We start from the raw sequence: 18,487 nt of genomic DNA on the forward strand, positions 1-18,487 counted from the left end.
TAAATCCTTTTCCTGAAAGAGCCCTCAGTCTGTCTTCTGAAATGGAAACAGACCAATACACTGTGATAAATGTGTGTGTGTGTGTGTGTGTGTGTATGTGTTAGTCACTCATTCGTATCCAACTCTTTGAGACCCTGTGGATATACAGTCCATGGAAATCTCCAGGCCAGAATACTGGAGTGGGTAGCCTTTCCCTTCTCCAAGGGATCTTCCCAACCCAGGGATCAAACCCAAGTCTCCCACATTGCAGGCGGATTCTTTACCAGCTGAGCCACAAGGAAGTCCGAGCTGAACGCTATGGGCAGATAAAATGGTGCTGCAGATAAAATGTAACTTCTGGAAAGTACACATGTATAAAAGTGATTCCAGGGTTTCCTTAGTGGCTCAGCAGTAAAGAATCTGGGAAGATCTCACATGCCATGGGGCAACTAAGCCTGTGGGCCACAACTATTGAGCCTGGGAACCACACTACTGAGCCCACATGCCTTGACTACTGAGGCCTGAGAGCTCTGGAATCTGTGTTCCGTAACAAGAGAAGCCACCACAATGGGAAGCCCACACATCACAACTAGAGAGCAGCCCCTGCTCACTGCAACTAGGGGAAAGCCCATGCAGCAACGAAGACTCAGCACAGCCAAAAATAAATAAAATTATTATTTTAAAAAATTGATTACATACGAGGCCACAAAGTAATGCTCTAGAAATTGTGTGACGACAATGTAAGAGATCATTAAGAAAAGAAGTGAAAAAACCCTGTGTGTTCGGAGAACACGTATGTTATGTGTCCCTGTACACATAAGCACACATGTGCAGACACACACACTTCTAAATAACACATGGCCAAAGAATAGATCTTAATGGAAAATTTTAACTGTTAGAAATAAAAATAAAGTTACTACGTACTAAAACCTATAGTTTCAGGAAAGCAACTTAAAAAAAGTACCACAAGAAAAAGGATAAAATTAATGAATTAAGCATCCTGATTATGAATTTATAAAAACATCAGAAACCACCTAAAGCAAATAAATGAAAAGGAAGATCAGAAATTAATGACATATAAGACAAGAGGTTGAATAAAGCTGTGAATAAACCAATGAATAAAGCTATTTGTTGGTTCTTTGAAAGGGTTAATCAACAGAGCAAACCTCTGGCAAAATTAAGAAAGTCATGAAAGTGTTAGTCGCTGAGTCAGGTCTGACTCTTGCAACCCCTTGGACTGTAGCTTGCCAGGTTCCTGAATACCATGGAATTCTCCAGGCAAGAACACTGGAGTGGGTGGCTGTTCCCTTCTCCAGGGGATCTTCCTGACCCAGGGATTGAACCCAGGTCTCCTGCATTGCAGGCAGATTTTTTTACCATCTGAGCCACCAGGGAAGCACAAGAAAGGCATAAATAAAGCAGCATTATTTCTAAGAAAAAAGGAGACACACTAAAGATGCAATAGATATCAAAAACCAAAATTATATATTATTAACAACTTCACACAATTAATTTGCAAAAAAAAAAGTCTGCAAGAGACAAATTTCTCAAAAAAGTATGCCTTATCAAACCTCAGGAAGAAACAGAATAATTAAGTAATTCAATAACTATTAAAAAGTTAACATGCATTTTTCTAAAAGCATCTTCCTACAAAGAAAACACAGGCTCAAGAGAGTTTTATGTGTGTGTTCGAAAGCCATAAGCCCTTAATCAAACTTTTTCAGAAACAGACAAGAAAGGAACGAACACATCTCAACTATTTTCAAGGGTCTGGGACCTAGGATAACCATGATACCAACATCAGATGATGTTAATACACAAAGGAAAATTATAAGCCAATCTAATTCATGGTTATAGAAGTAAAAATTTAAAGCAAATTTCAAAGAACTGAATTTAGCATTATTAAAAACAAAACTAAACAGACTGCACACCATGACTAAGATTTATTCCAGGAAGGCAAGTTTAATTCAACTTTTTTTAAAAACCTATTAATAGAAATCACCATATTAACAGCTACAAGATGAAAATCCATACAGATACAGAAAAACAGAATAAAATGCAACAAACGTTTACGATAATTACTTTTAATTAACTGAAAATAGAAGAAAACTTCCTTGGGCTGCTCAACAACAACAAAAGGCAAGTTTGGGAAATTACACATAGTGCAGTTTGGTTGGAGAGAAGATTTAAGCACAAAAAGATTAACTGATTTGTCCAAGATCATGTATCAATTTTGATAATAGAGCAACAACTGGACCACATCGTAATTCTCAAATCTTTTCATGTTACCATTTTGATGCTGGAAAGCAGAATTTTTCACACACACACACAGCATTTATTCAAGATTTACCATTATATAGATCACATTTATTTGAACCTTAAATATTGATTGCCTCTTTCTGAATTTTTGTAAAAATCTATGCAGCTGAGTAAAATAATTTCCTTGAAGTTTTCCCATTTGTTGCACCTTAGCCTAGCAGCTACCTCCAGCTTGCCTAGTTGATGGGGGAGAGTAACGTGTCTATAAACTCCAAACATTCTTCACACATCCCATAATACATTGTTCATACTTCACACAACATGTTTAACAATACTGTGAAGGAGCTGATTCGAAAGAGCTTGCATACTCTCCAGTTTACTTACTTTTGACAAGACTCTTTTTCTACATAGATGAAACCCTTGTCTTATTCAGAGTCTTGTTCTCGATTAGCTTGCCATTTTTTCAAGAACTACCTATACAGCTGTCTTTACTTGTTAAAAATTGCTGGACATCTCAGCAACATGCCTGTAGGTTATTACTGAACAAGTCAGCTCCTTTTCAAAGGTGTAATTTATAATTTCCCATTAAATAATTTTCTACTGAGTCTGGAAATGTGCTCAGCATTGACAAACACTTATTAAGTTTCTACTGTATATTAGCTACTATGCTATTCTGCATGCTCAGTTGTTTGTGTCCAACTTTGTGCCATCCCATGGACTGTAGCCCACCAAGCTCCCCTGTCCGTGAAATTTTCCAGGCAAGAATACCAGAGTGGGTTGTATTTCCTCCTCCAGGGGATCTTCCCAACCCAGGGATAGAACCTATGTCTCCTTCTCCTGTGTTAGCAGGCGGATTCTTTACCACTGAGCCACCTGGAAGGATACTATGCTAGCTTTATAGCTAAACAGGCAATTCACTGTCATGGTATACAAATTAAAGTATAACTAATTGTCTCTGTATCAGAATCCTCTGAACTGGAGGAGAAGCAACATTTTCTAATCCTCATTAGATGGGAAATCAAAACTTACATTTTAGCAGATTTTGTGCTGATTCTGTTTTTTCAACTTAACTAGTGATTGAGTTTAATTTTAGAGGTCTTGTTCCATTTTATTACAAAATGTGGAATAGGTTAGTGTACCCCATTGAGATTCCATTTCAATTAGTTTTATTACTTAGGCATATTTCTTTCCCATTTAAGAAATTGTATTTTGTATCTTATATCTTGTGCTTTATTTCTGTATCAGGAAGGTTTTAAATGCTGAAAACTATTATTTCGTTTTTACAACATACCATCCTAAATAAAACAGATAGAGGAATTTTAATGGACTAGTTTGGTTTCCCTTTCATATGTATTCTTAACCATTCAAAGCACAATTTTCAAAATGTATCAAACTTTAAAATTTAAGCTTGTCATTATTGTTCAGTTGCTCAGTTGTGTCCCACTCTTTGCAACTCCATGGACTGTAACACACCAGGTTCCCTGTTCTTCATTATCTCCTGGAGTTTGCTCAAACTTATGTCCGTTGAGTGAATGATGCCATCCAACCATCTCATCCTGTCACCCCTTTCTCCTCCTGTCCTCAATCTTTCCCAGCAACAAGGTCTTTTCCAGTGAGTTGGCTCTTCGCATCAGGCGGCCTAAGTGTTGGAGCTTCAGCTTCAGCATCAGTCCTTCCAATGAATATTCAGGGTTGCTTTCCTTTAGGATTAACTGGTTTGATCTCCTTGCAGTCCAAGGGACTCTCAAGTCTTTTCGAGCACCAGAGTTTGAAAGCATTAATTCTTTGGTGCTCAATCTTCTTCATGGTCCAACTCTCACATCTGTACATGACTACTGGAAAAACCATAGCTTTGACTAGACGGACCCTCAGTTAGAAGTGAAGAATGATGGTCCTTGAGGAGAAAGGGATCTAAGCGGAGAGCTCCCCATTAAGTCTCTCATCCCCAATCTTCATTTCTCTAACTTGCAAGTAAAAAAGATCTTTCAGAATCAATGCCTGGTGCCTTTTCACTGTATGGTTCAAAACATTATATCCAGAATTTGTGGTAGGATATGTGGTTTTTCTCTAGTTTTAATGAATGAAAATATCTTCTTAAATTTTTTGTTCTTTGTTATATTTCAAGCAGGGAATTCAGTAAATATGTACTCACTATAATAGTCACCTGCTATCTTTTTTATGTTAAACATTTAGTGTCTATTTCCATTCAAAGAATAACATCCCTACTCTTAGCTCAGTTATCGTGCGTAATCCACCTCCAGACCTGGGTTTCCAGGGGATCTAACCTAATCCAATGTATATACTTTACTCTTCTGATCACCAGTGATTGGTTCAGAGATTGAGATGAGCTTGAAATTGCTGGGGTTCACCACATGGAATCTTAACCCAGGAGAAACAGCTAAGAAATGGATCCTGCTTATATAATTTAAACTCCAAACCAAGCCAGGTCCATAAAAACCAGAGCTGGGTTTTAATATGGCTTTCTATATTCATTTAAATGTAGGTATATTTAAAATAAAGCCAAATGTGAAGGTTTGCCTAGGAAAACTGGATAGTCTGCTCACTGAACTGCCTGTTAAAATACTCCTTTAGCCAAGCCCATGCTAAGACAGGATAAGATGATTATTTGTACCACACACTCCAATCTCCAGGGCAATTTATCAGCCTTTCATCTCTGCAGAGATAGTATCAATCAGTGGTGCCTAAAAGCTGGTCGAATGGCTGAGTAATAACATTCCCACTAGTCCACAACATTCTTAGATAAATTCCACGGCTACACGATGGTGAGCAGAACCCTGAGCCAAGTCCTAGACATGAGAGGCAGCTGAGGGATAGTACTCTGAAGCTCCCTCCAGCCCTGACTAGACAACTGGCTTAACCTCCCCCCACCAGACAACAAGGGGAAGCCAGATGTAACTAGAAGCATGGAGGCCACTGCTCCATGGCATTTAGGCGTGCCCAAGATATCCTGAGACAGTAGTATGTGTCTTCCACTAAAGCCAGCAGACCTAAACAAAACCAAATTTATAAGGAAAGAATAGTGACAAAAATGAAATCCTAGAAGAAAACTGATTGAGTTCTAGTCTGTATTGAATAGACTCCAAAGATCTTAAATATATGTCTAGACCACAACTAACCAGTATAAATATTACAAAAGGGAAATTACTTATGAATTTTCTACATTTGGATTTTCAAAATTAGATCCTTTTCTAGATATATTAGAACACTGCCAACTTTCTTCTGATACAAAGATTTGTCCTTTAACTGTAGATCCCTCTTGGTGTAAGATAAAAACATTCCTTCCTTTAAGACATTAGGATGATAGCATTTACTCTGTGAAGTACATTTTAGAAATTGCAAACCACAGGTTGGACTCACTCCCTTTATTTTTTATTGTTACTGATCCATGACTTCTAATAGCTTGACTTAAACCTTCTTTCCCAAGATTTCAGTGAAAATAATTGACAAAAATCAGCACACAGAAATGTTACAAAAATAAAGATTATAGACAAACACCGAATAATGACAGGTTTTTAAAAGAGAGAAACACAAAGGGATAACAGTTTTTACACACCATTTATATATTAATTATAAACCAGGGCAGTAAAAGCTTTCCGAACGTTGGCAAGAAAAGCCGAAAAATTGTTGGTCTGCCTTACTTTTTCTTGAAATTCTGCGAGGCACTCAAGATGAGGAGCGCTATCTGACACTAGGAGGAAAAAAAAAGAAGACACTATTTTTAGAAGAGAAGTATTTCTAACTTAGATGCTCTCATATGATTCAAGTCATTTCAATTCCATTTTCCTGAAATGCTTTCCGCACAGAATGATACACAAACTTGATTTTCATATCCTAACTATTTTTTGGACCTTTCCTTTGTTTAATCTCTAAATATTCAAATATTAAATACTACAATCTTGTTTTAAATAGATGGTAATCAAGGATTGAAGAGCTCAGAGATACAGAACAGAAGGCCATTTCCTACTGTCTTTCCCATACATTTTAACTATTTTAACAGTATTTTTTTAAACTGTTGTCAGTTTTCTGTGCAAAATTGGGCCTCAAATCTAATTTCTGACCACTTGATCAAAAAAAGAACAACAATCAACGCCAACCCTTAATAACTGACAACTATGGAAAGAAACATCTGCTGTTTTACAACTGAAATGGGGATCATTAGAAAATGTAGCTGCTATTCCCCAAGTTGTATTTACATGGCCAAATGGGACTCAAAGTCACAAATAACAATATGGCCCTCACATGCAGTTGCACCGGTACATACTAGGAGCAAGTCTCCTGTGAAGGTGGTCAAAGGAAAGGAATGATTCAACTTTCTCTACCATCAGTCTTGTCCTTTGTCCAAGGAGAAGAAACTGAAGCCTGTCAGATTTCTAGTTCTTTTGGAGAGACTGCTTGGGAAACAAGGCCCATGACCAAAGCAGAGAAAGAATAGCAAAGAGCACCTGGTTCCAAATTTATACTGTAGACTCTATTTTAATACATTATCAAATACTATAACACTATCTAACAAGAGAGGCTATCCAATTTAGAGAAAACTGAGAAGCTAGGTAAGAGGTCTTGGGATTTGCTTTTTAAAAGTTAGCAGCCATCAGATTAGAAGATATTTACCTAGAGAGGAAAAAAAAAATTGTACTTGAACTATATTCCTAAAATATAAACTCGAGTCACTAAGTCACATCAGGGAGCCGACTCAGCCGTTTTCCTGAGTGTCCATCTGCTATTAATACAAATGCTTTGAGGACACAGATATAAGAGCTAAGAACCATTTTTCTGAATTCCAGTAAGTTAAGGATTACTTTAGAATCCTTAAAATTAGAATAATAAAAAGAGATAAATAAATTTCCATTCTTTTTGTTCACACTATTGCCGAACATATAACTTCCCACACATTAAAGACCTTTCTGGTCCACTATAGAATCAGAAATGAAGCAAAATTATCAACATTTGGGATTTTCAGAATAGGATAATATTTTAAAATTTAGTTTTTGGAAATTATCACATTCAAATTGAAAATCATCTACTTAGATCACATACAATATTCACATTTAGGCAGTCACATCCTTTATAGCTTTAGCTTTAAGTTCTCTAAGAGGATAATTCATACTTGCATATGAAATGCAGTGATCGTTGGTCTTTTAACTCTTTCAGCCATTGTGGCGCTGTGCCATCCAGAAAAGAAGTTACTTATTAAAGTTTCTGCTGCTGCTAAGTCACTTCAGTCTTGTCCGACTCTGTGCGACCCCATAGACAGCAGCCCACCAGGCTCCCCCGTCCCTGGGATTCTCCAGGCAAGAACACTGGAGTGGGTTGCCATTTTTCTCCAATGCATGAAAGTGAAATCGCTCAGTCATGTCTGACTCTTCGTGACCCCATGGACTAGATACTATCTATAAATCAAAACTATAGTCATTGCCTTTAGAAGACAATATCACAAGAAGCAAGACTGGAAAAGAAAGCAACAGCTTGTGGGAATATTACTTGCCTTCACGTTACTTTATGTTCTAAGTCAAATAACATTCTGGGATGCCAATCTTAAATACCAGTTAAGAGATAGGGGTACATACCTTCATAGTCCCTTGCTTCATTTAGGCACAGGGAAAACATAAATGGGCGATCGGGATGCTTAGGGTCAATATCAGTGAATATAAACTGCAATTTATCACCTGAAAAAAAGGGATTAAATTATTTAGTATGAGAATTATTTTATTGTGCCAAAGCTCTCAACTGAGATGAGCTTTCTTCCCTCCACCTCTGATTAATATCTACACTGCTATAAAACAGTATTTCCTGATTTTGAGGACTATGAGAAACTTCTACTTTAAATCTAAAAAATAATTTTAAAGCTTTAAAAGTGGTTTTGAGACAAAACTAAACAAAACACAAAAAAGCACATCAGGATAACAGTGAAGATAAACTTAAAGACCCATGGATCAAAAGTTCAGAGCTACGCTTGCTTCAGTAGCACACACATTAAAATTGGAATGTTACAGAGAAGATTAGCATCACCGCTGTGAAAGGATATCACGCAAATTTATGAAGCGTTCCATATTTTTAGAAACCAACACAATATTGTAAAGCAGTTGTCCCCCAATTGAAACTAAGTAAAAATTTTTAAAAAGTTCAGAGCGGTCTTTATGTTCTCCTCTAAGCAAAGGTTAATATTTTGTATTAAAACTCATTCTGACAGATAGGAAAAACACCAAAACTAAGGCAAACAGATTTATGAATAGAGGGTCCAATTTCAGAAAGAAGTATAATTAGTAAATAAATGGGGAAAATGGTCACATTTTCATTAATAATCAAAGAAATGTATTTTTTAAAAGTTTCTATTATCTAATCAACTGCCAGATAATAAAATAAACCAAAAAACTTTAAAAAGAAACTACAATTCTGGTACAAATAACAATGAAATGGGTACTCTTTACATTATACACAGATTGCATAAGAGTTGGCCTAGCAGGCCTGAGACTTCTGTCCCCAGAAAAGGTCTGCTTGCAAGACTGGTCCTTGTCTGGGATATCAGAGATCCCCAAGACCACCACAGGTTTGAAAATTCACTAGGAGGATTCCTGGGGCTCACCACTGGTTGTACTCAGAGCTATGATTACAGTGAAAGGATACAGCAAAATCAGCAATGCAAATAATTCCTGGGGTAAAGTCCAAGCAAAACGAGGCCAAGCTTCCAGAGTCTCTAATGAGGTTCCCTGGTAGACAACACATCACGTGTACTGTCACAATTCCACGCTGAAGGGATTAATCACATCCTGTGTGACTCCACTGGCTTAATGCTCTTGAAAACTTGTTTCCTCTAGATTTTGCCCCACGTGACTTTTTTCTTTGGGCTGATTTTGTTTTGTATTCTTTCACTGCCATAAATCTGAGCCACCCTGAGTCTTGTAAATCTTTCTAGTGAAATCACCAAAATGGAATGTAATCTTGGGGACTTCCAACACCATAAATATTTCTATAAATGGACACATAGATATGTAACAGCGGCAGAAATATTCCTATGCTTTAACTTGGTAATTCATCTCTGGGAATTTCATGAAAATTGTGCTCCCCAAATGGAGAAGTCTATGTATGTCCACTATAGTATTTCTAAAACTGAAAAATGTAAAATCCAAGTGTTAAACTTAGAGTAATATACGGGTTAAACAATAGATAAAAGACTGAATAAATTAAGCTACACGTATGGAATGAATTATTATACCACTATGTTAAAATTACCATTATGAAGGCTATAGCAATTGTCATACAATACTAGTAAGAACAAGGAACAAAAAATGTTTTTTTTTTCATGCTGGCAACTATGCCTAAAATATATTTACTAAAATACTGGATGATAAATAACCAAGGCATGAGTAATTACATTAGGGTGATAAAAGTTTTGTAATTTTTTTCTTACTGTTTAAAAAATTAACAATGTGGTCATTATCTTAGCTGAAAATATTTTAAAGATTCTTTTCTACTTAAGACAGACTTTTCAAATATCCTATGTTTTACTTACATTAATATACTAACCATAAATTTTTCGAATTTCTAGTCCAAGTCGATCTTTATATAAGTCTGCAGATTTCTGTAGCCTTTTCAACCTCTCTTCATTAGCTTTGTTAGCAGTGGAAATAGCTATGATTAAAAACCACATACAATGAGTATAGAATATTTTAAATAATATTCAGTTAATATTCTTTTAACTAATGTTAAAAAACTTAAAAACAACCATAAACATGATATCAGGTAAATAAATCAGCTTACATTTACATTTACTACACTTTCTATCTCCACCAATTAGCAAAAGGGGCTTCTGTTCATTCAAGCTGGAAGGAAAAACTGCATGAAAAAATACACACTAGTATTAAGAGTAATAAGTTTTGTTCTATTTTATTATAAAGCAGCATGAATAAATAGGCCAAGGACTTGCAAGCTTAGCAGAGAAACAGAAAGACTTGTTGTACACTATTTCGCTTTTTTTAGTTAGCCAAAAATGTACCAGTTGCTTCACTGGAAAAATATTCTATTATTTTAAATAGGAAGTCAGCGTTATTTCATGCTAGTTTAGAACTTTTTTTCAAAGTTAATGCAATATTCCCTAATTAATACTTAAGAGTTGAAAAAAATAATGTCGATTCATATACAAACTCGATAAGAAAAAGCATTCACGAAACAAACTTTGCTATATTCAAGAGATTTGAGAATTGATTATTTCATTTATGGGCAAACAAGTCTTCTATCTAAAAGAAACAGCTTTTTAAAAAAAATATAAAAGTCTTAGACAAAGAGGCTTTACAGCATGAAGAACATGCTTAATAGTTCCTGGCAGAGCATACATGATCAATGAATCTGTTGCATAAATTACACGATGGTTTCTCCCAGGCAAATCTTATTTAGTGAAACTGTCTCCCACTCTGCTTAATTAAACTCCCACAATAATGAAACTCAATTTCATTATTCTCTGGTTCTATTAGAAATCAAAAGGATCAGTCTTTGCTAATGTATATATATGGAATCTGGAAAGATGGTACTGAGAAATTATTTGCAGGGAAGCAATGGACATGAGGGTCAGGAAGGACAGGGTGGGATATACGGAGAGAGTAACATGGAAACATATATTACCATATGTGAAATAGACAGCCAGTTGGAATTGCTGTATGACTCAGGGAACTCAAACTGGGGCTCTGTAACAACCTAGAGGGGTGGAATGGAGGGAGGTGGGAGGGAGGGTCTTTAGAGAGGGATGCTGGTATACCTATGGCTGATTCATGTTGATGTTTGGCAGAAACCACCACAATACTGTAAAGCAATTTCCTTCAATTAAAACTAAATAAGTTTTTTAAAAGACAGAAAAAAAAAAAAAGGCTCTTTAAGCAAAAGAAGGAAAATAAAACCTACTTGGCAAATTTCACAGACATCTTGCAGAGAGAGGTGAGGGACTGGCTATGGCCTTAAAGTATGTTAGCTACTTCTGGCAATGAACTGGGGAGAAGGCAAAATGTACATAATTGTGAGCCATCACTACTTTGAAATTTAGATTGTTTTAAATACCTGTACAACTGGAAACTTACTTTCCTTCTTCCTAGCATATTCTTCCTTAAGATCCTGGATATTTGCAGTCAGTGCCTCCACTTCCTGGTTTTTGTCTTTTACTTCAGCAATCAACTTTAATAAATTCTCTTTTTTCTCTTGAATGAGCTTATTCTGTCTGCAGATTTCTGTAAGAAGCACAAAGTATTAGCTAGAATCTATATGCTTTGCTCATCAACATGTATCTATAAAAAGAGCAAAATACTGACTTTCACAAAATTAATGTTTTAATTGATAAACATTTCCTGACAATTAAAAAACTGTAAAAGAACAAGAATCCTTATCCTTTCCTATTTGTCTTTGAAAACAAAAATAAGGAGACAAAAAATGCATTTTTAAATGAGAATGCTAAATTAAACCAAAGAATACAAATTCAGAAGATCATGACCTTTGCAGCTCTCCCCTTCAAATAAGTACATAAAGAAAACAACACCAAATATGAACAAACTCTAAAGATGGCTTTTCAGATGCTTTGAAGAAATACCTAATTTTAATGCTAGATATCTGGTATATTCCGAAATATACCAAAATGATAGAAGAAAGGAGAGAGGAAGAAAGGAAGGTAAGGAGGCAGTGAAGAAGGAAGAACACACAGAAGAACTATATTAAAAAGATCTTCATGACCCAGATAATGATGATGGTGTGATCATTTACCTAGAGCCAGACATACTGGAATGTGAAGTCAAGTGGGCCTTAGGAAACATAACTATGAACAAAGCTAGTGGAGGTGATGGAATTCCAGTTGACCTATTTCAAATCCTGAAAGATGATGCTGTTAAAACGCCGCACTAAATATGCCAGCAAATTTGGAAAACTCAGCAGTGGCCACAGGACTGGAAAAGGTCTGTTTTCATTCCAATCTCAAAGAAAGGCAATGCCAAAGAATGCTCAAACTACCACACAATTGCACTCATCTCACATGCTAGTAAAGTAATGCTTAAAATTCTCCAAGCCAGGCTTCAACAGTACATGAATCGTGAACTTCCAGATGGTCAAGCTGGATTTAGAAAAGGCAGAGAAACCAGAGATCAAATCGCCAACATCCGTTGGATCATAGAAAAGGCGAGAGTTCCAGAAAAACATCTACTTCTGCTTTATTGACTATGCCCAAGCTTCTGACTGTGTGGATCACAACAAACTGTGGAAAATTCTTAGAGATGGGAATACCAGACCACCTGACCTGCCTCCTGAGAAATCTGTATGCAGGTCAGGAAGCAACAGTTAGAACTGGACATGGAACAACAGACTGGTTCCAAATCGGAATGTGAGAGTTGGACTATAAAGAAAGCTGAGTGCCAAAGAATTGATGCTTTTGAACTGTGTTGTTGGAAAAGACTCTTGAGAGTCCCTTGGACTGCAAGGAGATCAAACCAGTCAATCCTAAACGAAATCAGTTCTGAATATTCATTGGAGGGACTGATGCTCAAGCTTACACTTCAATACTTTGGCCACCTGATGTGAATAACTAACTCACTGGAAAAGACCCTGATGCTGGGAAAGATTGAAGGCAGGAGGAGAAAGGAACAACAGAGGATGAGATGGTTAGATAGCATCACCGACTCAATGGACATGAGTTTGAGTAAACTCTGGGAGTTGGTGATAGACAGGGAGGGCTGGTGTGCTGCAGTCCATGAGGTCACCAAGATTTGGACAAGACTGAGTGACTGAACTCAACTGACTGAACCGAAGAAGGAAGGGGGAAATCAAGACATTCAGGAATAATCTAGGTCAAGATATATGCAGGCTTTGTAAGGAAAAAAAAATGCAAAACTTGTCTCAGGCATACATTTGACCCAGTTATATGGAGAGACATTTTAAGCTTCTAAATATTATAAAGATGTAAATGTTTCCCAAACCCATTTCTGTGTTTAATAAAGCCTCTGTGGAATTTGGAGGGAATCGAAAGGGAAGATCCAACAAAAGTAATTACACAGGTGAGAACAGCTAGGAAACATGGTGAGAAAAACAATAAGAAAAGGGACTTGCCCTATCAGATTTAACAACTGTGACTGTGACAGTATTAACACAATAGTGGTGCAGTGAAGTGAGTGAAGTCGCTCAGTCGTGTCCGACTCTTTGAGACCCCATGGACTGTAGCCTACCAGGCTCCTCTGTCCATGGGATTCTCCAGGCAAGAATACTGGAGTGGGCTGCCATTTCCTTCTCCAGGGGATCTTCCTGACCCAGGGATTGAACCCGGGTCTCCTGCATTGTAGACAGACGCTTTACCGTCTGAGCCACCAGGGAAACAAACAAAAGTTCATAAACAAATATGGGTACATTTACAAAATTAATATGATAAATATCATAAATCAAAAGGTAAACTGTTCCCCAAACAGTGCTGAAATCCAAAATAAAATCCACATTTAAATATTTAAATGTAAAATGAAACTTTATAAAACCTAAAAGGCAGTATCTGTGAATATAAAATTAACTATATGGGGAAAGATCTTTTTACTTGAAGGCAAAAGGAAATTGAAGAGAAAGGCAGGCAAGCAGACAAACTTCTATTTGAATCAAATAAGTACAAAAACTCTACTATAAGCTAAATACTTGCTCTTATATTTATATAAATTTACTCAGGTTTCACAATAATAAAATTATGATGGACATCCTACTCTTTTTTAAAAGAAAAAAAACTAATATATATAAAATAGATGATCAACAAGGACCTACTGTATAGCACAGGGAACTCTACTCAATATTTTGTAATAACCTGTAAGGGAAAAAAATCTGAAAAACAATAAATATGTATATACAACTGAATCACTTTGCTGTATACCTGCAACTAACACCCTGTAAACTAACCGTAACTTCAATTAAAATAAAGAAGAAGAAAAAGTCTCAGCAGTTCAATAACTTGCTCACAGCTTTACCTGCTAGAATGCAATGAACAGTAAGACCTGGATCCAAACTTAGGTCTTAACTTCAAAGGTCATGCTTTTAACCATTAAACTATCCTCTCCCAACAAAGGTTACTATTCTTAATCTAAAGAAGACACAAATATAAATTCAAAAGAAAAGGACAAAGGAATGAACAGAGGAAACACAACATGAAGATGGCTAACAAATACAAAAGATAATTGAAACTCAGTAATCAGAGACATGCAAATAAAGCAATAACATACCAATTACACACTTCTCTGTATTTTCTAAGACTTTGTGGACATGATCAGATTATATAAGACATAATTTTAAAATAAACATCTTATGAGAATTACCAGAAAGAAAAATGCTACTTTTTAAGGATAATTAAGTAGAATTTTACTACAAAAGAGATGCAGATTTAAATGTCAAAAGTTCTCAGTTGCCATCTGGCTTCTCAGCTCTTACCCAAGGACCTTGATTCAATCACAACTGTGGGTCCACTTTTCCTCAGTTTTAAGTAAGTATTTTGGCCACCTGATGCAAAGTGCCGACTCATCAGAAAAGACCCTGATGTTGGGAAAGGTTGAAGGCAGGAGAAGGGGATGACAGAGGATGAGACAGTTGGATGGCATCACCAACTCAATGGACATGAGTTTGAGCAAGCTCCAGAAGATGGGGAAGGACAGGGAAGCCTAGTATACTGCAGTTCATGGGGTTGCAGAGTCAGACACGACTGAGCAACTAAACAACAAAAAACAAGTATAATAATGGCTGTCCCATTTATTTACCCCACAGGATTAGGGTATCTAATGATGGTGTGAAAAATTTTAAGCTAGTAAGTGGTACATAAATACCATGTATAGGAATGTTTTTATTCTAACATTTGAAGGATTGTGTGATTTTCCTTCCTGCTCCTGGTTACAGAGGGAATGAGAAGCAGTAAAAGGGCATGGAAGCTTCAGGGCAGCTAAGAAAGTGGACCTGGGTAGAAGTCTTCTATAATAGCCTCCCAGGAGTTCCAAAATCACATGCCTTCAGGGGCCAGATAGTAAGTAAGTGGTCAAGGCAAAGCAAAGCAGAAGAAACAATCAGAGACTGTAGCACATTAAGTACATGCATCCCGTGTAAAGACACTCTGATTTGACAGTGTTCAAAACATGGTTTGGCAAAATTTAGTATCTCCAGTGGACTTTGACCTGTGGCTACAAGCCTGTGGTCTGTGTGTGAGAATTCAGTAAAAGCTGCTAATCCACTCTGGACAATCTGCAGAGTGGTAAAAAAGAAAGGCAGGAACAATAAAAATATAGAGAGAAAAACTGTCAGATTTTAAATCTACACCCAAAGAGCTGAGAGAACTCCAGTTTTTCAAAGTTGTGAAACTCATTTTAAAAAAATATAGTACTCTTGCCTGGAAAATCCCATGGACAGAGGAGCCTGGTAGGCTGCAGTCCATGGAGTCGCTAAGAGTCGGACACAACTGAGCAACTTCACTTTCATGCAGTGGAGAAGGAAATGGCAACCCACTCCAGTGTTCTTGCCTGGAGAATCCCAAGGACGGGGGAGCCTGGTGGGCTGCCGTCTATGGGGTCGCACGGGGTTGGACACGACTGAAGCGACTTAGCAGCAGCAGCAGCATACATCAGTGTGATGAACAGGTACTGATTTTGTATTCTAGTCTGTGAAACTCATTTTTTAAAAATATGGGCATTTATACATCAGTGAAGATGACTCTCACGAACAAACGCTAAGTGAAAAAGGGACAGAATACCTATTAATACAAAATGCTGCCACATATGTAACATTCAAAACCTCAATACTAAAGTAAAATACTGATAGATTAGTTCTAGAAGGTGAGAGAAGAGGAAGGTATAACATGGGATGTTCTATTTATTAAGCTGAATTGTGTGCGTGGTGCTCAGTCCAGCTCTCTGTGACCCCATGGACTGTAGCCTGCCAGGCTCCTCTGGAATTTTCCAGGCAAGAATACTGGAGTGGGTTGCCATTTCCTCCTCCAGGGGATCTTCCCAACCCAGGGACTGAACCCATTTCTCTTGTTACTCCTGCATTGGCAGGCAAATTCTTTACCACTAAGCCCCCAGGGAAGCTCTATATACATATACATACATACATATATATATAAGAGTTGGAGCTGAGCGCCAAAGAATTGATGCTTTTGAACTGTGGTGTTGGAGAAGACTCTTGAGAGTCCCTTGGACTGCAAGGAGATCCAACCAGTCCATCCTAAAGGAAATCAGTCCTGAATATTCATTGGAAGGACTGATGCTAAAGCTGATGCTCCAATACTTTGGCCACCTGATGCAAAGAACTGACTCACTGGAAAAGACCCTGATGCTGGGAAATACTGAAGGCAGGAGGAGAAGGGGATGACAGAGGATGAGATGGTTGGATGGCATCACTGACTTGATGGACATGAGTTTGAGCAAGCTCTGGGAGTTGGCGATGGACAGGGAAGCTTGGCATGCAGTCCAAGGGGTTGCAAAGAGTGGGACACAACTGAGCGATTGAACTGAACTGATATATATAAACACACTGTTTTACTTGTATGAGGGATTTTATGAAGATGTTTAATCTAAAAAAACTCTCTATGATCTATTTCTACAGTTTGTCACATACGATTTTGATACTCCAGAAACATTTCAATCATCCGTTCTTCTTCCTTTAATTTCACAGACAGCTTTTCTGAAAGACAAAAGGAGTTGAAGTTTCAATTCAGTTGAAATTACACTAACAAACAAACAAGAACAACAAAGAATAACAGCATGTTATGAGTTAAATGTAGGTACCTGCAAATGCTTTAATAGAGTCCTTGTAGGCTTCTCTTAGTCCCACCATCTGACAGGAGGTGTCATTGACAGTGCTTTTGAATTTATTCCAAAATTCATTTATGCTTTTATCAAATAGTGCCAGTTCATCCTCAACCATTTTGTAAGACAAGGCTACAAGACAAATAGGACACACACTGTACTTTTTAAGTTACTGAAACCATATCAGCCACATATTTTGGCAGTTTGAAATTTGCTAGAAAATTAGGTATACAACAAAGTGATTTAGTCATATATATATCTATATTCTATTTTTCTACTCGATTCAATTATAGTTTATTACAAGATTTCAATTTACCGTGCTATACAGTAAATCCTTGTTGATAGGGTAATGTGCATCCCTTAAACCCCTTCTCTCATAGCAACTTACTTTTAACTCTAAATATCCCAGGGCAGATTGAGCCATCGAAACTTAACTATGGTATAGGTGCAGCAGGAAATCAGAACACCATCACTCCCTAGGAATTCATTAGTAGTAATGAGTGTTAACCCCACTCAGCACTCACTCTGGCCCTGGGAAATATGACTCTGCCTCCGTTTTCTCACAAGTAAAGTTGGGGACTGCTAAGACTCCTTCCAACTCTGACCCTTTTGATTCCGGCCTGGATTGCCAGGTCCCAGAAGGCGCAGCCCCTATCATGGGATAAGATCCCACATATCTACACTCCTTCTTCCTCCTCCACCTCCAGATCAGGAAAGGTGGCAGTAAAATGGAAACTGGAGGAGAGTTTAGTGGGTTTAGTCCAGGACCTGTACAAGTAACCTCGACTTTCCCGGCCTCAGTTTCTCCCCTGTGAAAGGATGTTCTGTAAGATCCCAGGTCCTATCAGTTTTCTGTAACGCTACAACCTTCCCTATGACATAAAATCTCCCCAGAAAATTCGCAGGCTTGTCTTCGGTGAAACCCCAAACCCCTCTGCCTTGTGGCTGCCCATTCTGCTCCCTAAACAGCAACAAGAGGTACATTTCAGACTCCGCCCCCAAAATACGCATTCCGCCTCCAAACCCACTTTCCCCTACCGCGACAGGCGGGTTTCAGAGCCCAGCTCAATTCCCACCTTCTCCGGCAGGCCTGAGCCCAGCCATCTGCCCCACAAAACCTGAATCGATTTCAACCAACAGCTGAACTCCAAAATCCGCTGCCGCAGCCGAGCCAACTTTCCTATTTCAAACCTAGGGCGCCTTCCGCCTCCCGCCTTTGGGCTCACATATGCCTTCTTATTGGCTTATAGCGTAGGCTCTTTCATGAAGGGATTGGTTGAGCTAGCCCTCTGGGATCTCGCGAGAAAGATAGAGAAAATGGCATTCTGGGATTGGTAGTTCTCTCTTGAGAACAGCCGACCTCGTCAGCTCTATTTCAGGGAAGTATTAACAGTTCCTGGAGGTCTCGCCTGACTGGCCATTCATCCTTTTCAGATAAAGGTTTCAGCAAAAAA

The 18,487-nt window shown here is 37.7% G+C and overlaps 1 protein-coding gene and 1 non-coding gene across 2 annotated transcripts; one reads left to right on the top strand and one right to left on the bottom strand.

Moving 5' to 3' along the window:
• Positions 1-1,519: 1,519 nt before the first annotated feature.
• SPC25 (SPC25 component of NDC80 kinetochore complex) lies at positions 1,520-18,277 on the bottom strand. Its single transcript, XM_040229278.1, has 7 exons — positions 18,110-18,277; positions 17,013-17,165; positions 16,843-16,908; positions 11,322-11,468; positions 9,781-9,885; positions 7,824-7,922; positions 1,520-5,947 (listed from the first exon to the last, which is right to left on the bottom strand). The coding sequence occupies exons 1-7, from the start codon at positions 18,135-18,137 to the stop codon at positions 5,823-5,825; spliced, it is 723 nt and encodes a 240-aa protein (XP_040085212.1). The 5' UTR covers positions 18,138-18,277; the 3' UTR covers positions 1,520-5,822.
• LOC120855271 lies at positions 8,210-8,312 on the top strand. The gene has a single exon (XR_005719233.1). It is a non-coding gene; the product is annotated as a U6 spliceosomal RNA (small nuclear RNA).
• Positions 18,278-18,487: the final 210 nt, after the last annotated feature.

This window comes from Oryx dammah, unplaced genomic scaffold (genome assembly GCF_014754425.2).
Source record: "Oryx dammah isolate SB20612 unplaced genomic scaffold, SCBI_Odam_1.1 HiC_scaffold_27, whole genome shotgun sequence".
Taxonomy (NCBI): Eukaryota; Metazoa; Chordata; class Mammalia; order Artiodactyla; family Bovidae; genus Oryx; species Oryx dammah.